Source organism: Phyllostomus hastatus, unplaced genomic scaffold, assembly GCF_019186645.2.
Source record: "Phyllostomus hastatus isolate PE091 unplaced genomic scaffold, TTU_PhHast_1.1 phas_contig_118, whole genome shotgun sequence".
Lineage (NCBI taxonomy): Eukaryota > Metazoa > Chordata > Mammalia > Chiroptera > Phyllostomidae > Phyllostomus > Phyllostomus hastatus.
Window position 1 is genome coordinate 1,897,442 of NW_025333543.1, and position 22,184 is coordinate 1,919,625.

A 22,184-nucleotide genomic window follows, 5' to 3' on the forward strand; every position below is an offset into this window, starting at 1 on the left:
TGAACGCCCTACCTGACCTGGACCATAGAATCCCATGTCCTTGGGTCTCGGTCTATGCAGTCAGATATTGCACACACTCATGTTTGGCTTACCTATATTATTTGATGAACATGTCTTATAAGGTATTCTACATTTTAAAAATACATAATCAAGTTATAAGTTTCAGAATTAGTTTATATACACTCAATAAAGTGGCATATTCAATTATTTGATGACATACTGCATATGATATTATTATAGGCAGAGAAATAAAAACAGCCCATAACTTCCCTAACTCTGTTCTACCACATTTAAGTCATAAATTAAGTTATTTGATGATATTGGGTATAGTATTCATATTGTTTGCTCCTCATCAGTGGGAGAACATACTCTCAATTAAATTAAATGAAATTTATTGAAGAGAAATTGCTAAACTTTAGTCAATAGTTCTAGGTTTGGTATTTTCTTATATATTGTCTCCCTATAAAAGCATAATCTAGCAAGAACATCTCACTAATGTCACTACCCAGTGAGATAGAAAAATAGGTGGATTCCTAATATTTTCCTTTAAAAGACATCTAATAAAACATTTTAAACATATTATAATTGGAATAAAAATATATTTTTTTCATTTTCAAGAAAAATGTACATATATTTTCATTCCTAGTGAATATGGTGACCTACTGGTTCATTATTTACTCTCACATAAAGTTTAAATTTTTAACCTGGAATGCAATGTTAAATAGTATCAAGTCAGAATACTTAGGGCAATTTCTCTATTAAAATGTACAACCTTTTCATTGTCGCTGTTTTGAAAGAAAAATATACAATTAAGTGAAGGGAAATAAATCATAAAAAGAGAAAATATCCTAATGAGATTAATGTATATGTTTTGGATTACACATGTTCACCTTTATGGAACGATAGTGCAAGATGTTACTTTAGCCTGTCCTTTAACTTACTATTAAGATTTAAATATTTTCATTTTAAACTTAAAATGCCTTAAAATTAAATTTTAAAAAATTATAAAATTCTTCTGATCAATTTGATAAAATTATCTAGTATTTCATATGCTTAATGGTATTGAATTTCCCTTTGGCATTTAAAGCAAACATCTGTATTATATATATTGTCAATAATGTGCTCTAAGAAACATCTGGCATTTGCATAAAATACATTAATAAATGTAATGCCTTTCTACAGAAAATGTTCTAATATTTTACATCTTGTCATATAATATCTATACAAACACTGCATATTAATGCCCATTATTTAACTTCTTAGAAAGGTGTATAACAGTACAAACTACACTGTTTTGTTAGTTTACACTGCCCTCTTTAGGTAGCATTAAGGTAATCAATCACAATTTTTAAAAACTAAAACCTTGTTTAAAGAAAATCTTAACCATTCTCTCTCCAAACTTAACAACAGTACTTTTTTAAAAGCTCCCCAAGCTACGCAGTACAAATTATGTAATTCTTTTTCATGGGGCAGAGTACAGAGAGGTGTTTATATCATATAACTCTCAGAATTTATAATTCATTTTATAATTTAGTAGAGTTGGTTTACAACTTATTTTAGAGCATGAATAAATATGAAAATTAAAATAACCTAAAAAAGCATACTTCAATCTATCATTTAAAACCAGTATACTAAAAATGTATTAATAACACATAATTGCTCCTACATGTAACAGGCATCTTGTAGAACATGAAAAATTGACAATAAATAAACATCACTTTATCTCTTTTGCAGGAAATTAAAGACCAAAACAAACAGAACAGAACTTTGTCTCGTAGATTCAGAGAACAAACTGATGGCTGCCAGAGAGGAGGGGGATGGAAAGATGGATGAGAAAGGTGAAGGGCAGTAAGAGGGACAGCCTTCCACTTATAAAAAAAATAAGGCACAGGGATGTGTGCACAACAGGAAATAGGGTCAATGATATGGTAATAACATTGCACAGTGATGGACTTGTCACGGTGATCACATGGTAAGGTTCATAAATGTCAAATCACTATGTCGTACCCCGGAAACATACAACACAGTATGCCAACAATACTTTAATAAAAAAACCAAAAAAAGCATATTGAGCATTCATTTGAAGTAATGAATAAAATCATACTTAAAAATATAAACTAATTTGATGTTTTGATTAAAAACTCAATGTGCTGTTTTACCAAATTTCTATCTTTTCATGATTTTTCTATTTTTTTGAGAATGAAGACTATCACACCTCAGTCTATCCCTTTGATCCATGACTAACCTGCCTCTGAAATGTTGAACACTTCTGAGTGCCTGCCAGTAACAGTTGGTGTGGAGGATTCTGGGGACCCAGGAGTCATTTCTGAGTCACCTGCTTCCAGGACCCCGTCAACATCTCTTTCACTGACATCTGGAAAACTGAAATCTGTGGAAGTCTCGTTGTCATTGAGGCTATCTGAGGGACTTTGCCCTGATCCACTCTCTTCATCACTTGTAAGAACTGCCCATGCTTTAGATTCTGGGGTGAAAGCAAGCAGGACACCAGTCTGAATGTCATTGTCCTGTGTTCCATCACTGTGCTTTCGGGGGAGCATGTTTGTTAATGGTGATTTATTAAGGCTTCTGTCCATATCATTCTGACTTTCTGAGGGCACACCTGTGACTTTATTTTCTTCTTCAGATTTCTCAGATAGTGGATATGAGATTGGGTTATTCTGATCCACAAGATTGTTTTCCTGGGGGTCTGAATCATTCATTACCTTTTCCTGGGATTCTCTATAGGAGGAGCATACCATACACTTATTTACAGATAAACCATTTCTATCTCTGTCACCATCATCATCATCATCATAATCATCAGTAACATCATCGTCATCACCACCCACTAACTCAGCATCAGATCCAGCTCTATGAGTCAGCTCAGAAGTTGTTTTAGGAGGAAACAGCAACTTGGTTGTGTTAACAGAGCCATCTTTGTTGGGAGAAAGAGCTGTAATGGAATTATACACATTTCCTAAAGGAGTAGTATGATCAGCAGTCACAAGTGTATCAGAAACAATTGTTGGAATGCCAGCCAGTACCTCCTTGGCAATGAAACCCTTGGTGGAAGTGAAAATTTCACCAGAATACACAAGCTCATTTATAGGTGTATTCAGAGGTCCATCCACAGAAAAAGCAGGAGTAGCAAATGCCTGCCTTCCTTTTGGGGGAATGGCATGGTTAACCTCCAAACTGGCAGTTGGGAACAACTCATCATTACCGGACAATGAAGGTACCACTTGCTGGGAACCTTTACTTTTAAGCAAAACTTGTTCAAAATATTTATTTGCATAAGAAATGGTTAAGCCTTGAAGTGAAGCAGCAGGCATATTAGAAGCAGGAGATGCATCAAAAACTGGTACAGGTGTAGAGTGCAGCATGTTTTCACTTGAAGCAGATTTTGCTGCCATAGGGTGCAATACTGTAGGACTAATTTGATCACTCTTGGGGGTTTCAACCAATATTGGATCACTAGGTACAGCCGGAAGAGCAGTTTTAAGCAATGTGTCAACATCAGAAGCCTGAAAAGAAGGTTGCAGCAATGCTAGTTCAGTGTTAAAAGAAGCTGAGGCCTCATAAAATAAGAGTTGAGTTGAAGGAGATAACATGGCACTAGAAGCAGGGTCAGAGGATGCTGACTCTGAGTTTACATTAAGTACATGTTTAAGAGAAGTATCACCAGATGCGTGCAATAGAGAGTGTGTAGGTTGAACTGAAAACTTATTTTCTGGAACTTGACTAACCTCATGATCAAAAGGCTTATTGGTAGTATAAGCAAGAGAGCCTGGAGGAATGTCCTTTGCATTAGGAAAGAAAACGGGGGATTCTTGTAAAGATGCATTCAACCCATTTACATTATTGTACAGGTCGGGCATAACTGTGCTTTCAGAATGGTAACCCATCTCACTGAAAGAAGAAATGTGCAGTTCAGTCTGATTTCCATCTATTATGTCACTTTGGGAAAGCAGCTTATTATCATACCCCAACACAGGTGTGTGATATGTAAATTCAGCTACAGAAACAGGTGAAGAAATGTTAAGGGCTGCCCGACCATCTGTGTCAGGTAAAAGAAATTCACTATCAGAGGAGGTTTCAGACCACTCCCCATCACCAGAGAGGCCATGAGTAGGCTGCAGCAATGAGGTGGTTGGCGTTATTAACGAAGACCAAGGCATCAGTATGTGGCTAGGGCTGCTAAATAAGGAACCCTGATGAGATACATTGACAGAATCATGCACAGGTACTGCAGAACTGTAAGAAACAGTGAGGAGGGGTTGGGAGCCCGCATTATTAGATAATGCATAGGAAGGTTCAGGCCCTGAAGAACGTGCATGCGTCATGACATCACTGCTGGATGGCTCAACTTGAGAAAATACATGCGCTTTATGAAGGACACCAGCTCCACCACCACCAAATTCCAGTGTCTCTGAAGCAGCAGGAGTCATGGTCTGATGCGACACCACCTCAGAATATTGAGCAAGGCTGGGCTCTAATTGTACATCACCCCCAGCCACTGGCAGAGAAGCATGCAGGGGCACCTTAATACTCTCCACAGCAGAAGTAACTTGTGGAAGGATCTGAGAAACTGTATACAAATGGTGAAACAATTCACTACTGAAGGAAGCAGAGGAAAATGGAAGCAGAGTTGCGCCATCATAGGAAGACAGGATGGATTCAAATGATATATCGACACTGGGAAATACAGGCGTAGCATGCAAGGCCAAATCACTACTTGAAGCGGCAGCGGGAGTGTTGAGGATCTTACTGTCAAGCAACAAAGGGGTGACTAGAGGAAAGACTTCACTACTGGAGGAAGGTTGAAGAGGTGTCTCACCATTGTATACTGGTTGAGTTGTCTGCGAGTGTACCACGTTGACAGTGGGAACCGAACTGTGCTGTTTGGAGGATGGAGTAAAAGCATGAGGTGTTACCTCAGTCGGGAAGTAGGCAGAGGAAGAATAATGTGGCATTTCCATATCTGTGGCTGAGGGACCCTGAGACACCTGTGGGCCTGGAGAAGAGGACTCAGTTGTCTTCTCAGATCTGTCACTGTGTATCTCAGTGTGATCAGTCTGGAGAAAGTCCTCTCTACCTGATCCAATATCAGGCTGTGTCCTCACGTCTGTAGTGCTAGGAAACCACACACTTCCATCAATGGAAGGGTCCTTTAGAGAGTCTTCTGAACCTGATGAGGCTGAATCTTCTGAAACATTTCTCATAGATTCTGGTGTTAGGACATCATATGTGATTGGCTCTGGGTTTTCTGAAGAAAATACATACCCATGGGATATGGTCTCAGAGATGAAGGGCACAGTAGTAGTTGTGGGACTGGAGCCTGAAGAATCATCAGCTCCTGTATCAAGCTTAAAATTGGTCAATAAATGCTCTTTGTCACTGATATCAGTAGATACCTCTTGAAATTCCCTTAAAGAAACTGTGCTTAAAGATTCCATAGTCCCAGACAAGTTCATCTGTGGAAATCTGAGAACAGTTTTAGGGGTTGAAGTGCCTTCCAGAGTGTGAGGTGGCAGATTGGTCACAGTTTGTGAAGTCAAAGAAACATCCTTTTCTGGGGCTAATTCAGTGACTGGTTGGGAAGTAGCATCTAAGTATGTGTTGGGAATATCACCCTTTCCAGAGAATTCACTTCCTCTTGTTGGGGGTCGGTTAGTCTTGGCCTCATTGTATTGAGTCCCTATGCGATTATAGTTTGTTGTGGTGGAAATCTGGGGTTCTTTTCTTCTTATTTGGTTTGTGGCACTGTCTCTGCCAGGATTCACAAGAGCATCTTCTTCAATGTCTTTTTCCTCTTCTTCCTCCTTTGAAAGCAAACAAGATTTAATGGAATATAAAGAAATAAGAGAAAAACTAAATCTTGATAATATCTTACACTGTATCATACTGTTAATCTTCATGAAGCATCATTCCATAGAAGCCATACCTCTATCCTATAACCTTCATTATCTACCTTCTAGAAAGTAATTAGACTTAAAGAAAACATACTATTTATGGTTGCCTTTATTTTAATGCTATGAAATGAAGTGATTAAATTAATCTCAGCTTTGGAAGGAAGACATATTGTAGCTATTTATTTACTGGGAGTATTATTTAACATACTATATTTAAATACATAATGTTATTTAACATTATTTTCTCATTTTTATGTTTCTCTCTTCAATTCATCTGACAACAAGCTAAAAGCTAACTAGCAATTAACTTATTATCATATAAAATGTCAATGAAACAACTCATTTCAAAGACTGAAGTAGTGCATATTCAGCATATTTTTGTATATATTTAGAATAAATCACAATTTTTAAGCTATCCTGAGAGGTTTTTATTTGTTGTTTCACATTTTGTTTTAAATACTTTCTACTTATGACTTAGGCAGACATTTTAAAGACAACCTGCCAAAATATATTTTGAGTGCTAGTTATTCAATTTTGTGTTTCCTTTGGAAACACAATTCAGGTGACCCACTCTTTCATGAACACTTTGTCACTGTATGGCCCAGGAATGGTCTGGCTAGAGGTCGACTAAGACCCATACTTTCTGGTATTGATTTGCCTTTTAAAAAACCTGTTCATTTTATAATTATGCCTAATTATGTATTTAGAGAACTAATTTGCCAAAGGTATCAAGGTATGATATTCTTAGTCCATACAGGACATAACTTTTTGAAAAGATTTTATTTATTTATTGTTAGAGAGAGGAAAAGGGAAGGAGAAAGAAAGAGTAATATCAATCAGTTGCATCAGTTGAACCCACAACCCAGATATGTGCCCTGACCAGGAATAGAACTAGTGACATTTTGATTTGTGGGATGATGTCCACCCAACTAAGCCACACTGGTCAAGGCAATATGGGACAAGATTCTGTCAGTTTGCTAGCACTGTCATCTATTAAATCTTTCAGGGCCATGTCCCTTAAAATATGAAAAAAGTGACTGAGTACAAATTAATCAGCAGAACTTGATCAATATCAGTAGATATAATCTAAGTATTAAACCATGTGTGTTCATAATCATGTGTCTCTTACATGTGAAAAGCTGGATTGTATGAAACAAGTCTCAAGCTTAATTATCTATCTGGAGCTTAAATATTTCATTTATTTTAAGTATTTTCTAAGGCATGCATGACAACTCTGATAAATGTGTCAGCTTAATGATCTAGATTGTACTGATGCTAAAAATGAATATTCTCTTAGATTCCCTAGACAAATTTCCTTACTATCATTCATTATTTCTTCATGAAATTTTGCATTCTGTTTGATATCTTGTTCATAAGGACAACCCAAGTGATTTCACCAAATAATTTCCTGAATAAAATAGTGACTTAATCTATAAGCCTCAAAACTTCATAAATATTTTACTAAATATTTCCTACTATTTACTTAAAAATAGTCAATTGCCTTCAATTGCTTTCAAGAAAAATTTGTTGGAATCTCTTGTTTCCCCAGACGTTCTCAAAAATTTGTTTTATAATTTGATTGACAGTTTTGCTGAGGATCAATGTTAAGTGTAGCAACATGGACTTCTGATCTCTTCCTCATATTTGAAAATATGGATTTGTGCCTAGTTTTCTGGTATTACTCCATACCCTTACCCTCTACCAAGATGCTTTCAAACTTTTTTCTGCTCTATTCAAATCTCCATTTTTCTCTCCTCTTCCCTCCTTTTAAGCAGATGACCTTACTGTTTACAGAGAAAATGGAAGCCATAGACAAAAACACACCTCCTCTTAATATTAAAACATCAAAAACAGGAATCAACCAACTCTACCTTCTCATCCAGTTGCAATTGAACAGTTGTTGTTTCACTTCCTTTCTACTTTTTATGTCTATGTCTATGTTTACTTCCCTCTATTTTGTATTTTTAATTTTGTTTCTCAAATGTATCATTCTTAGCCTAAATGAAATAAATCTCTCCTATTTAAAAGGAACATAAAGGGAAATCTCTAATTCAGCTTCTAGTTATTATTCCTCCCCTTCACAATTAAAGTTCCCAAAACACATCATTTGTATTCCCCACATAACCTAGCAATTTCTATCAAATCTCAAAACAATATTGCTTCTCTTTTTCTTTGCTTATATTCCCACACAAACACACTTTATTATCTTCCTAGCATTTCTATAAGCTTTTCTAAAAACATGTCACACACCTTTTATTCTGTTAAATGGGAAGAAAATATTATACACACATGCACACACACACACATACAACCTCTGTTTCTTTTCTAGCAGAATTTGGACTTTATGAAGTTTAAATACCTCTCGGAATCTGATGAAGGTAATGGATCATTTCTTAATCCTACCCATCAAATCTTGCCAGTCTCTATGAGGTCATACTGCCTCCTGTCAATATTTCAAGAATCTCTCTCCCATGCTCTATGATTATTCCATACATATCTGAAACCACAAATATTTAATGAATATTTCATCCTACAAATTCTTATGGAGTTATTGTGAATCTCTCTTGTACTATATGGTTTTGATCTGTGTCACATTTTAAAAAAATTATTGTGAAGGCTTGATTGTGCTGGAGATACTTTGTCTTTCAAAGTCATGCAATTCTATTTGACGAGGATCTGAGAAATATCCCCAAACTATTCACTGCGATATTCAGGCTTAAACCCATTACAAACATATTCCAGATATTTGCCAGCCTCTCTCATTCATTCCTGCCTGAATCGATGAAAGTGAATAGCTCTGTGAGCTGAATGTGTAACCCCAAAATCATCTGTTGAAATCCTACCCTCCCGCTGTGATGGTATTAGGAAGTACGGGTTTTGGGGAGGCAATTGAGATTAGATGAGGCCATAAGAGTAGAGCCCTCATGAATGGGATTAGTGCCTTTATAAGAGTCATGAGAGAGCTTGCTGCTTCCGCTCTGCTCTCCATGTGAAGACACAAGAAGTCAGCAGTCTGCAACCCAGAAGAAGGCCCTCACCAGAACTTGACCATGCTGGCACCTTAATCTCAGACTCTCAGGCTCTAGAACTGTGTGAAAAAATTTCTGTTGTTTATAAACCATCCTGTTTATGGTATTTTACTATAGCGAAATAGACTAAGACACTAAAGATTTGAATTTACAGTGTAAAAATAATATTTTTCCTTCCTTCGACTTGATTTTGGTGATAGTTTATAGGTATATACATATCCATGAGCACCAGCACACAAGCATGCACACACACTCACACACAGGGTGAATTCTGTGAGTTCTTTCTGAGACATGAACCAGTTATTTTGGTAAAATAATCCTTTGTAAGAAAGAATAACTGTAAGTTATATATAAACTATTGAGGTAATTATATATGTGAAAACACAATCTGACTGCTATTTATTACTACATAATGGCATTACTCCCTTCCCTACATCAGTTATCACACTTTATGAGCTCATGTACATATATGTGCATATGTGCACATTCACACTACATTAACAATAGTTCCTGGATTTAAACATATGATCTCGGTTTAGATGAATAGTACATTTGGGTTTAGGATTAAATATAAGATATAGCAGTCAAGTTGCCCCTTTTTAAAAATTAAGACAATGTTAAAATTTGTAAATATTCTTAATAACCCCTTTGCTTGAAGAACATTATACTAGCAGTAGACACATCATCTGAAGAGTCAAAACACAATATTCTAATTAAATGCGCAAAAATATATTCAATTTATATTTTGACTGATATTTATCATCAATCTATCAACCATTGGTTATGCTAGTTACAAATAAACTGTAGCAATATTAAGAATTGGTTAAACATTATTTTAGTGTTTTAGAAAAATTTGAGTCAAAAATTTCTGATTTATAGCTACAGTTTTAACTTATAATTATTTTTAAATTCATTTTTCATTATTACTAAACTTCTGTATCTCTGTTATTTTTATTATAATTAAAGTGCCTTCTAATTTCTTCAGATAAGAATTACATGTATCAGTTACATGACTATCTACAAAGCTCAGCAGCTAACCCTACAATGAATAATGCAGCCTAAAGTTTTATTAACACACTATCTGAAACTTAACCAACAATTCAAAGTAAACTTTTAAATCTCAGAACATTTGAATATAAAATATAGCTATGATACCTTGATTATTTCTTCAGTTCCAATTAATTCAGGAAAAAGGTCAAGTTCTACAAAATCAAAAATAAAATTATTAAAATTTATATTCAGCAATCTCAGCCTTGTGGGTTTACCTTTGGTTGGAAAAAGAAAGAAGAAGAAAAAAGACTGTTAGCTTTCACAGTACAAAACCTCTCAAAATAAAAAAATTTGAGTGTCAGTTTTGAACACTACTGACCACTGTATAAGACAACGCTACATAAACTGGTGTGAAACTGCATTCAAAGCTTTCATCTCTATCCTCCACTCAAACTCCCTTCCCTAAAAGGGGGCCCGTGAGGCTAATATTACTGAGTATAAAAAATCAAATAATTTTTCATCAGTGCAGATTTGCTTTCAACCTTAGCAGAGTTGATAACAGCATAGCTGGGAAATGCCAGTGGTTTTGAGAAGTGACAGGATTTACTTTCTTATTCAGCTACTATTCCTTACACTGCTCTTCTGACTGAGGGTCAAATAATTCTTTTAATTCTTCAGATTTGGGCTCCTACCTACTTGCACACAGGGTGCTGCCCCAGGTAAAATGGAGAGTGTTTTCTAGCAGGTCCAGGTGGGGCTCGTGTGTGCTTCCTTCTCTCGGGCAAACTCAGCTAATGCTGTTTATGCAAAGAATGTAATGACCAGGATTATTCAAGTCTGTGATCACCACTGACTAGAATCAGTGTATTTCTAGTACATGGGTATGTGAATCCTGAAAGCAGTAAATATTAGAAGATGTTAGGAGCTGGTGCTCTCTCTCCAACAAGGAGTAGAGGAGGATTTTTGCTACTTGTCATCTGAGCTGCCTAGGTCATCTGAAAGAGAGGAAACAGGCCAACTGTGAGGGTATGAGCATTATTACAGTGATGTTCTGCTATTATTTTACAGAATCCTGCTCCACTGCCAAAGCTTACTTACTCTCTTCACTATCCCAATGCTGTTTATGTTCTGTTTTACGTCTCTGTATATCCTCAAAGGAAATGCATATTCTATAAAATTTTCAAAGGCATAACTGATCTAATAATAAAAGTTCACCACACCCAGGCCTGTTTTATAACACAGACTTTCTTGAGTCTATTTTTATCAGGAAATTGTGAGGTGTTCAGAAATGTAAAACCAGGAGGGGTGGGGGGGAAAAGCAGAAAACTATAATTGAACCACAATAAAAAAAAGAATAAATAATAAATAAAATATAAAAAAGAAAAGGAAATGTAAAATCACAAAATACGGTGATATTCATGAATTCCAGAAGGATTCAGATAAAATTAATACTCTCCACTTCACAGAGTTACTTACCCTGAACAATTTTCTGTGCTGTAAAAATGAAAATATTCACTGAAAACAATCACAGTCTTAAATTTTAACTCTCAATTATTATTTTTTTCTTGTTAAATCTGACCATGAAGTTGTTTGGAAACTTTTATGTGGATTATTGCTGTTCTCCTTTTTTAATTTTTGTCTCTACAAAACCTTTTTCCCAACATGTTTTTCATGGTCTTTATTCCTCAGGTTACCAAATTAAAGTGATTTCAATAGTCCAGAACAATTGTGTCTCTATAACCTCTGAGGAAACCAGGAAATACTATATGTGAAATTAAAAGTGGGATGCAACTAAAACTGAGAGGGAGAAATAACAACCTTCAATATGACTTTCTAAAAACCACAATTTGAGAGAGTTATGCATATAAAAGTCTTTAAATTCAGTATGGGAGACAATGCATAATTTCACTGACAATGCTTTCAAATGTGATCACTCCTTTTCATGTACTTTCAAAATACTCTAATGTTAACAAGCACAAATCATAATCAAATACTTGTTGCTGATGCATATATTATACTGCAGATCAGGGGTGTCAAACCCATTTTCACGGGGGGCCACATCAGCCTCTCAGTTTCCTTCAAAGGACCGAACGTAATTTCAGGACTGTATGAATGTAACTACTCCTTAACTAGGGGCAAGGAGCTTGGTGTTGCCACTGGGTAGAAACAAGGTGGAGGGCTGGATTCAGCCTGAGCTCCTTGTGTTTGCCGCCTGTGCTGCAGATGTTTCTCTGTTAAGCAGCTAGGAAAAAAAAGTCTCAAAGACAGCCTATTCTCTTCAACATGCTTAAGGAACAGTTATAAATTAGAACAACAAAGGTCTAACTTCACTTAACTCTATACTTGTAATGGGTAAAGGTAATTTTCTTATTAATTGTCAGGGTTGGGGAAAGATATACATACAGATCACATTGAGGACTGATTTCCTTCTCTTTCAGTAATCTCTGTGTTAATTGCATTTATTTTTATCTTTTTACTAGAGCATAAATTAACTACATGGATGATGGTTCCTCATGTTAAAATACATGATTTTACCCAAACATATGCCCTTCAGAGTAGTCAGTAAATTCTACTATAAGTGTCTTTGCTGCTTACTTCATTAAGAAGTAAGAAGTTCTTGATCATGATATTTCCCCTGCCAGGTAAGTACTGGATGGATTTAGAGACCATTATGCTAAGTGAAACAAGGCAGGTGGTAAAAGACAAATACCATGTGATCTCACCTATAAGTGGAACATAATCAACAAAACAAACAAGCAAGCAAAATATAACTAGAGACATTGAAATTAAGAACAAACTGACAGTAACCAGACGGAAGATGGGAGGGGATAATGGGGTAAAAAGGGAGGACGGTCGGTCAAGGAACATGTATAAAGGGCACATGGACAAGCCAAAGGGTGGTAAGCATCAAAGGTGGGAGGTGGGGATGGCTGGGTGGGGGGAGACTGATAGGGGGGAATGGAGACAACTGTACTTGAACATCAATAAAAAAAAAGAAAAAGTAAGAAGTTCTTTCTGGGCCCCTTTGGGCCCTAGAAGCAGCATGTGTGGACCCAAGCAGATCTTTGATCCCTCCCTGTTCTGCAGCACTTCCTGGGTGAATCCCCGAGTTTGGGCCTTCACATTGGTAAGCACATACCCACTCTGAGGATCTTAATTCTGGTTTCCTATCAGATCATTGGGATTGACTGAATATAGGGTTGCCCAGCAACACTTCAGCGCTCCCTCTAAACCAGAAGACTTTGGCTGAGTCTCTTCAGAACAGTTTTTAAATAAATAAAATAATTTTGGAAAAGAGTTTCTATTGCCCTAAAAATGAATAAGTTACTTCTGGGTCTGAGAATTCATAGCAGCCAAGGTCAAATTCTGGGGATTGATACATCAAATATTGTGTACCCCTTGGACTGTTGTTTCCTCAAAAATAATAACTGATGTTTCAGTGGCCATTGGTCTGACTCAGGCACTACAATCATATATAACAGTGCAAAAATTATACTAGTTTCCAGAATCTTCTCACTTCATCAAAAGAAACTCCATGGAGGCTGTAAAAGTCTAACCATCAAGACTTTTTTTGTGAGTGAATACTTGGAATTCATATTTGTGTAATAACTGAACAAAAGCTCTTGGCTCATTGCAGTTTTGTTTTTGGCACTTGCAATGCTAATTTTTCTAAGACAGCTTATTGGTAACACATTAATATTCTATAACACAAAAAAGCACCACTAATGTAGGCTGGCTAGCAAGACTTATTTAATTGTTTGAAGGTAAGCCAAGGTTCACAGTGCAAACGGTCAAAGCAATGTGGACTGCAATCTTTTCAAACTGTGATTACGTATATTATATAATAACACCCACAGCATGGGATGACACAGGCTGGATAAGGACAAATGTAGAATGATTTAACAAAGACAATTGTTGCACAACTGAAAAGCACACAATAACAGAAAACTGTGCTCATTTAATTCATCATGCGTTTAAATTGAACATGTAGTTACCAAGGTCATAAAACATGTACCTAAATAATGTCCCTATCACTGTATAATAATTAGCTCTACATTATAGATAAGAAATAAACACAATTATATCAGTTAAAATGAAATAAATATGTTGATGAATTACTTATTCATAAATTTAATTTTCTACAAAGTATTTGAAAAGAATGTACTTTCCATTCAATGTTAAAAATGTTTCCTTGAAAATTTTTGTCTATGAATATAAATTTATGCATTCATTTTAAAATAGCAGTTCAAACATACGAACAGATGTATATGGTGATACTGTTGTACACAAAATATAATCAATGCACAAGCAATAACTTAATAAATTGGCCAAAGTTAAATGCACAATTTGGATGATTGAGGGTCTCTTCACAGATATTGATTAGAATATTTGAAACCTATTATGAATGAAAGAATAAGGGCAATTATAAATGACCTCCTTCAGCTCTCTTTAACCAAAGCAATAAACAGTACGATATTTAGAAAATGGTTTATCCAAAATATAGTAGACTAATCCAACAGGACATAACACAATGTTACTAAGGTAATGAAACAACATGATAAACAGGACAAAATGGTACTAATAGAAACCATGATGTAAGCAGCACTCAAATCTACTTACATCTGTATTAGCCACATAAATCACACAATTCACAAACTTGTAGGTACCATCAAATTAAACCACTAGAGTACTGCTGTCAAGAATTGTACTGTGTTATGTTTACCAAAGAAACAATATTTAACATGATGTAAATTCAATAATAAATTGAAAACATATAAATTGAAATGCCTTTACAGCCTTTAAGATCAGAAGGAATGAGCTGTAACAGAACTAATATTTTCTCTACTAAAAAAACAAAAGAGGAAGACCTAACTTTTGGGTAGATTGACTTTTGATGAAGTAGTTTTTGAAAGAATAATTTACCTAAGTTTTTAACCCTTGGCTCTGCAGAGGAATATCACAGTGAAACATCAATTCAAATACCATCTTCTGCTAATAGCATCCTTACATCAAATCAAACTCTATCTTTTGCTAAAACATCATTACAGTATATGTTTTAAAGACTGAGACATTCGTGGAGATTAAATTGTGTCCACACTAGCATCTCATTACTTCATCAGTGTCTTGATCCTTTAAATAAATAGAAAATAAGTTATAATATTCATTATTTTGTAAAAATGTGAAAGTGCTACAAACGATACAATGCTGTACTTTGTGCCAACATCAATTCAGTCTAAAAAGATCACTCAGAAATCACTTCTGTAGAAAATAGACATTTGATCTACTTTTCATATGCAATAAGCTTCTCAAAAAGAAGAAGAAAAAATTCAGAAAGTTTAAAATTTTGCTATCGTGGATAGAGTTAAGAAAGAGCACAATATAAATAGCTAACAGTAATTTCTTTCTGTAAACTCCTGGGTAATTGTTTTATTTAAAGAAATTAGAGTGGTATAATGAAATCTAGATAGTAAAATCAAGTGAATGTGTTCAGTGTAATTCATATCCTGCAACATGCAACAGGATTAGAGGAGACTTTGATATGCCATATTTCATCAATCCACATATGATGCCGACCAGCATGGTCAGTGTTGTGCTGCCCAAGATGTTGTTTTCTGGGTGGGCCAGTGTAGGGACCTTTGGGGGGAGATGACATGCAGCAGAGGAGCAGGAGATGGTACAGCGGAAACCACGGTCAGCTATTTGATGCTCACCTTTTAATAACACTCAGAGCTCACATTCCATTTAAAAATAACCTGATTTTGAAACACAATGCTAAGTGAAAGCAGTAGGAAAGGTGGTTATACCCAGACCATGAGGCAGGCCATAAGGAATATTAAATAATGATATTGCCATTGTAACAGTAGTAATAGTCATTAGCCATCAATGATTTTAACCTGAGAAATATCTTGGCAAGTTCTGTAAGTTGTGGTTTAAAACAAATACATAATGTAACATCTAATGCTCTGACATATATTCTTTAAATGAAAAATTCAAATAGTAAGAACACTATCACAAACTAATTAATGAACAAGCTCTTAATGGATTAAAGTCCATGCTGTAGCATATGGACCACAAAGCAAGTCAATACACATCAATTGTCCATCCACACATAAAACTGAAACATTATACTTAATATAGTTTGCAACCATTCATTTCCATTAAAAACTTGTAAAAATTCATTGAGTAGCCTCATGATAGGGATGACCAAAGAAATTTACATTCATGTATGTATATATGTATATTTGAATATATTTATGAATATGCATATATATGATGTTCGTGTGTATATATACACATATACATATATAAATACATATAGAATTCATTACACTACTTTAAAACTGCTTTTACTAACAAAGAATGACTAATTGTATAAATGTATAATAGTCAAATTGTGACAGTTAGCAATTCATTTAATTATTGCATATGCTTTGAGATCAAAAGATTTTCCCATAATACTTAGAGAAGATGCATGCAAATAAATACAACTGGAACCAACTTTTTGTTTTGCTTTTGTGAAATAGTACTGGGAAATCAACTAAGAGGAAATCACTCCCACCCCTCAACCAAATTACAAAATGTGGATAAAAATATTTAAGATAAACTGTTGAGATGTTTTGTATAAATATTTCAAAGTACTTCACATGATCCTAGCATCATGTATATACTTACTACAAAATGCTTTGCGTGCTGAAAAAGGAAATAAGCACAAATGAAACCAAATCTTTATTATTTGAAGTAAAAGTTTTAATGTTTACATAGCTATTTTCATTTGATGAGCATCAGAGACATTACAAAAGATTTTGCTGTTCTTATTTTACAAATAGAAAATGTCAATATTCCAAATAAATTTACTGATTGTCGTGTCTCAGACATGCTGAATGAAAAATAATTTCCATGTTTCACAAAATTACCTGTGATCCAGACTAGAAAGAAAATAATTTTGCCTTCTGGCCAAAAGGTTATAAAATTAGACTGAAAACACCAGTGCCTCTGGCAACTAAACTAGCATCAGTGATTTACATAATACACAGGCATACAAGGTGGGCACTTACCAAGGTCATTGGAAGGCATGTCAACAATCAACTGGTCACTGTATTTTCCATATAAGCCATTAGTGCAGATGGCTACTATTTGAAGAACATAACTCATATTGGGTAGTAAGTTACTGAGAATAGCACCCTAAAAGAAAGTTGTCAATAATTTTACAACTGTGTTACTTTCAAGTAGTATTATCATACTAGACATTTGTCCTTAGAAAATATTTTTTCATTTGTCAGTGAGAAATATTTACATTTTATTAGCCAAAGAAAAAAGTTGATGTCATGTTTAAGTTGAAAACCTACTAACACTAGGCATTTTTTCCTTTAAAAAAATGTGATTTAGTTTTAGAATGGTTAATTTTTAACTAGAACTCTTAAAATTTATAAATGTGTCAAAAATACAAATTAATATTTTAGACAAATGAAGTATAGTATTTGCAAGAAATAAAATACAAAAACACAATGAAAAACCAACTTATTTCTTTATCTTAACAATATAGATAGAAGCCAGTCAGTAATAAAATTATTATCTACATATAATGAAATGAAAAATTGTATATTTCCATTAATTCCACAACTTTCCCCATTCATCATGTCTCTGTTCTAGTTAACTAAATTTAAAATGTTGGTACAAATTTTATCTATTTTGTCCATATAATATTCAACACCATGATGACAGGGACAGTTTTTGTTCAAAGGCAGGTAGGTTCCTAGGGCATGTGGGACTCTAGCTGTCTGGATGCAGAGGTCAGGGTCTGACGTGCGCTGGGGTCTTTGGGGATCCACACCCGGATGGGGTTTTCTCAGCTAGACCCCTATCTATGGCCAACACTTCCCTACCAAGGCAAAGTTTACTACTGAGATGCTCAGGTAACAGAAGGAATCTGTCCTTTTTCTTCTTTAGCTCATGCGCATGGATGGGGAGGAAGAGCAGGTAGATCCTTCCTGAGGATTACCTGCCTCAGGTCCTGAAATTCTGTCTCAATTGACTTCACCTGTGCTACTTGCACATTTGATGCCAAAAAAAAGACTTTCAAGGCCTCTCTACTGTATGTTTTATTTTTCTTGTGCTGGTGAAGTATGATAGGAAAATAATGCATGATGGTATCAGAGCACTGAGATTCCAGGCCCAGTTCTCTCCACAACTGTGAGATCACAGTCAAGGACTTTAACTGCTCTTTGAGTCCCTTTCTTTGTTAAGAGAAACCATGCTAGTGACCTCTAGTTGCTAAGTGTTCCCTATATGTCTACCCTACAAGTCATTTTGGCAAAGTTGTGGTCTCCTGGAATTCAAAACATAAATAAGAACCTAGAATAATTCACTCTTAGTTTTGGCATAATTTGGGCTAGCTTCTGCTTCACCTCCTCCTCACTGGAGAGCCTCATATAAAGTCCAAAGTAACTGAAGGCAACGACATAAAACCACTTGTAAGATCTTTCCTTGAAAATTAAACTATGATGTTATCAACACGAGAAACGGATGATCTTATAGTTACCAGGTCTTGATAGCCATCTGTTAAAAATTCATGCTTGGTTTGGTCTTCTCCCTCCAATTGCTGGTAAAGAACTGCAAATTTCTCAATCATAGTATCATAAACGACTCGAGGTCTCTCCCATGTAACAAGAAGGCTGGTGTAATTCTCTGGATCAGCTTGAACATTTTCTGGTTCTGAACTACAAACTGCAGAAAGAAAAAAAATACAATTACTGGTACAACTGTCAGCCTCTAGGATTTAACTTGTAAAACATATCCGATGAAAACTTCTGCTGATTTTATTTCAAAAGAATGTAAAGAGTTAACACTTGCCCACTGTAGAGCTTTTGTTTCTTCCACTTCCTGTTTGTGAAATACTTCTGCCTCCCACCTATGTCTGTTTGTTCAAACCCTACCTTCTCACTCAGGAAAGGATGCGGTCGAGTGCTCTGACCTCTGCCGTAGTGATCCGTGTCATTTTCAATCGTCTTGTTTTGTTTTACTACTGCTTTTGGATAAATTGTATGTTCTCTTATATTATTGTTTTTCTGAATAGGTCTAAACAGTTTATAAACATAAACACCATACTTATTTATTTCTAGATTGACTACATCACTGTCTTGAATATTTGGCATTAGTTCATTTTTAGAAACAAATGAACAAAGGACATCTACAAGTTTATGGTACCATTATTTTTCTTATTAAGTACTAGAAAAATTTGTTGAGCTCAGAATGAGGAGAATTTTAATAATAAAGATGCTCTACTACTAGATTGTTTGATTATAGGCCATCCTTGAAATAATTTAAAATTTGCAACTAGAAAAAACCATAGGGAAATAAGTAGAACTATTATTTCAGTATTTTTCAGATCTGCTGACCAAAATCCCATTTTTGAATAACAAATTGATCAAGCTGTTAATATCATGGAATTAGAAGATTGGTTTGTATCACCTGAAAAAAAATGATATTTTGAAAATCTTTCAGGAACTTAAAGTAGAATTCAAGCCGATGCTGGGAGTGCCAAAAACTTGGTCTCAACTGAGAGTACACTTATACTTTCTGAAATACATTGAGATTGTGATAGTTTGGACTAACTGTGAGGATAAAATTATAAAATTTTATGATATTATTTTAATTAAGCAAAGTAATAAATATATCTGTTCATGAGCTGGATAGATTTGCAAAAGAGGGGGAGAGAAAGGTCACTAAGACCAAGGATTAATTAATATGCTCACAGAATCTGGGTTTTGTTTACTGGGGATACCAAAGCTACAAAGCCACTGAATGAGATCCTACATAGGTCACCCAACTGTCACTGCTACAAAAACTATTTCAAGGTCCAATGAAAATATGCCTAAACAACATCAGAATGTCACCAAAAACCGTTATCGCTACACTAGCCTGTAGTTTATCTCCTGAGCACAGGAGGGCACCCAAAACTCATAGCTGGCCTATGAATTGAAACAAATTTTACATGCAGAATTTAGTATTAGCAATTTTAGCAAATGTATGCTATGCTAGCGATGGTGTATGAATAAGTCAGAAAACTATAAATATGTATAATTTGTATAAATAAATGCATGTATAACTTTATGAGTTAGAGACAGGATTGATCAGTATAAACTATGATACCATTTTTTGTTTATCAAGGAATTAGGGTGAGCTAATCTTTAAAAATGAAAGGACAATTCTGCCATTATAAAACACATGAATTCAAAATAAGAAAACATATTCTATAATAATTTAGGTCCAGACTACATTATCTTTATGCCATCTAGTGACTCTTCTATTAGTGTCCACTAGATGACAGAAGTCCATCAAATCATCTCAAATACATGTGAGCTACTCACAGACACTGTCATTGTAGGAATATAATTCCTCAGTTTTGCTTATAATGATTTCCAAGTTTATCTTAAAAGGTTAAAAGTGATTCTGGACAATCATTTGTAGATTTTTGTCCTCAAAAAAATCAATCCTGGGCTTCAGACTATGGAAATGATTTAAAGTGAACTATTCTCTTCCACACAAATGAAACTATCAAAATGCATTAAAATTTTATGCACACACACAAACACACACAAAATATTGCTGGAGAAAAATATAAAATTATTGGCTGCAAGATACTCCAAAGTCTACTGCCTAAATAGTACAAACTTCAGATGTCAGATGTCAATGTCTATATAAACCTAATAGCAGAAATCAGAGATGCTTAATTTTAAAGAGTAAGTGTTAGTATAAAGCTGTATTCTAAAAATTAATATATGTGTAATCAGGTCCTACTGCCCTGTTTTTTATTTATAAATCTCTAAGAGCTTATTGGTAATTTTTAAAATAGTTTTCACTTTTATTTTAATTATAAATATATTTTAAAAATACTTCCTTTGTTTATTGATAATCAATAACTTAGTAATAGCTTATAAAGCTGCAGCTAAATCTTGTATTTTAGATATTGAAATACAGGATGTTATGGGGAAATATATATTTTAGAATGTATTAAAAAGATAATCTGCTTTTTCCCATCTTGCAAGATGGCGGGTGAAAAAACTGAGAAGCTGGATACTAAGGAGAAGAAAGCTAAAGCCAAGAAGGCTTGAAGGTTAAGAAGGGAAACCTCAAGGCCAAGACACCCAAGAGAGGGAAGCCCCACTGCAGCTGAAACCCTGTCCTATTCAGAGGAACTGGCAGGTATTCCTGGTCAGCTATGTATTCCCAACAGGCCATGTGCAAGAAGAAGTATTCCACAGTTAAATCCAGGATTGAAAAGAAAAAGAAGAGAAAGTTCTTGCTACTGTCACAAAACCAGTTGGTGGCAACAAGAATGGTGGTGCCCGAGTGGTTGAGCTTTGCAAAATGCCTAGATACTATCCTGCTGAAGGTGTGCCTTGAAAGCTGTTGAGCCATGGCAAGAAACCCTTCAGTTAGCATGTGAGAAAACTGCAGACCAGCATCACTCCCGGGACCAATCTGATCATCCTCACTGGGCATCACAGAGGCATGAGGGTGGTTTTCCTGAAGCAGCTGAGCAGAGGCCTGCTACCTGTGACTGGACCTCTGGCCTGTAATCAAGTTCCTTTGTGTAGAACACACCAGAAATGTGTCATTGCCACTTCCACCAAAATGGATATCAGTGGTATGGAAATCCCAGGAGGAGAAGATCTTTGACACTGAGGAGCAATATGAGATTACAGAGCAACTCAAGGTTGATCAGAAAACCATGGATTCATAAATTCTGCTGAAAATTAAAACTGTCCCTCATCTCCAGGGCCACCTTCACTCTTGTGTTTGCTCTCACAAATGGGCTTTATCCTCACAAAATGAAGTTCTAAATTCCCTTAGAAAAACCTAATTAAATAACTGATCTGTTTAAAAAAGAAAGATAATCTTGCATTTCTATCTATATTTCTATCAGGTTCTTTTAAATAACAATCTAGTTAATTCCATATGCATACCCTACATAGTGTTCAAGTGTAAAGCTGGGTAATTATCATAAAATAAGTTATTAATTTGCACTAAATTTTCCAGATTTTCCTTGTATTTCTTACTGAAATTAGTTTATCTTATTAGAAGGACATGTACTCTATAAAACATAAAATCTGGATTTAAAATCCAGAAGTATTTTCCAGATCAACACATACTCAAGCTATCCAATTGATATAATAAAATAGTAACAAAATGTAATTTGCTTGATGATGGAAATTTCAGAACTATGTTGAGGTCCCATTTCCTCTACAGGACT

General features: G+C 35.1%; 1 protein-coding gene and 1 pseudogene across 4 annotated transcripts in view; one reads left to right on the forward strand and one right to left on the reverse strand.

Annotated features, from left to right (window-relative positions):
- The window catches only part of PTPRZ1 (protein tyrosine phosphatase receptor type Z1), a 175,099-nt gene that overhangs the window by 42,033 nt on the left and 110,882 nt on the right, over positions 1 to 22,184 (reverse strand). For 2 of the 4 annotated variants that reach the window (XM_045847736.1, XM_045847726.1), the window contains exons 9-12: positions 18,471 to 18,655; positions 16,987 to 17,113; positions 10,097 to 10,143; positions 4,838 to 5,822 (exon numbers count right to left, since the gene is read on the reverse strand). In XM_045847736.1, coding sequence (XP_045703692.1) covers positions 4,838 to 5,822; positions 10,097 to 10,143; positions 16,987 to 17,113; positions 18,471 to 18,655 — 1,344 coding nt within the window. Of the gene's footprint in view, positions 1 to 2,245; positions 5,823 to 10,096; positions 10,144 to 16,986; positions 17,114 to 18,470; positions 18,656 to 22,184 lie in introns of all 4 variants that reach the window. The other 2 variants (XM_045847719.1, XM_045847709.1) reach the window with 1 other exon arrangement.
- On the forward strand, positions 20,977 to 21,774 carry LOC123824536 (annotated as a pseudogene).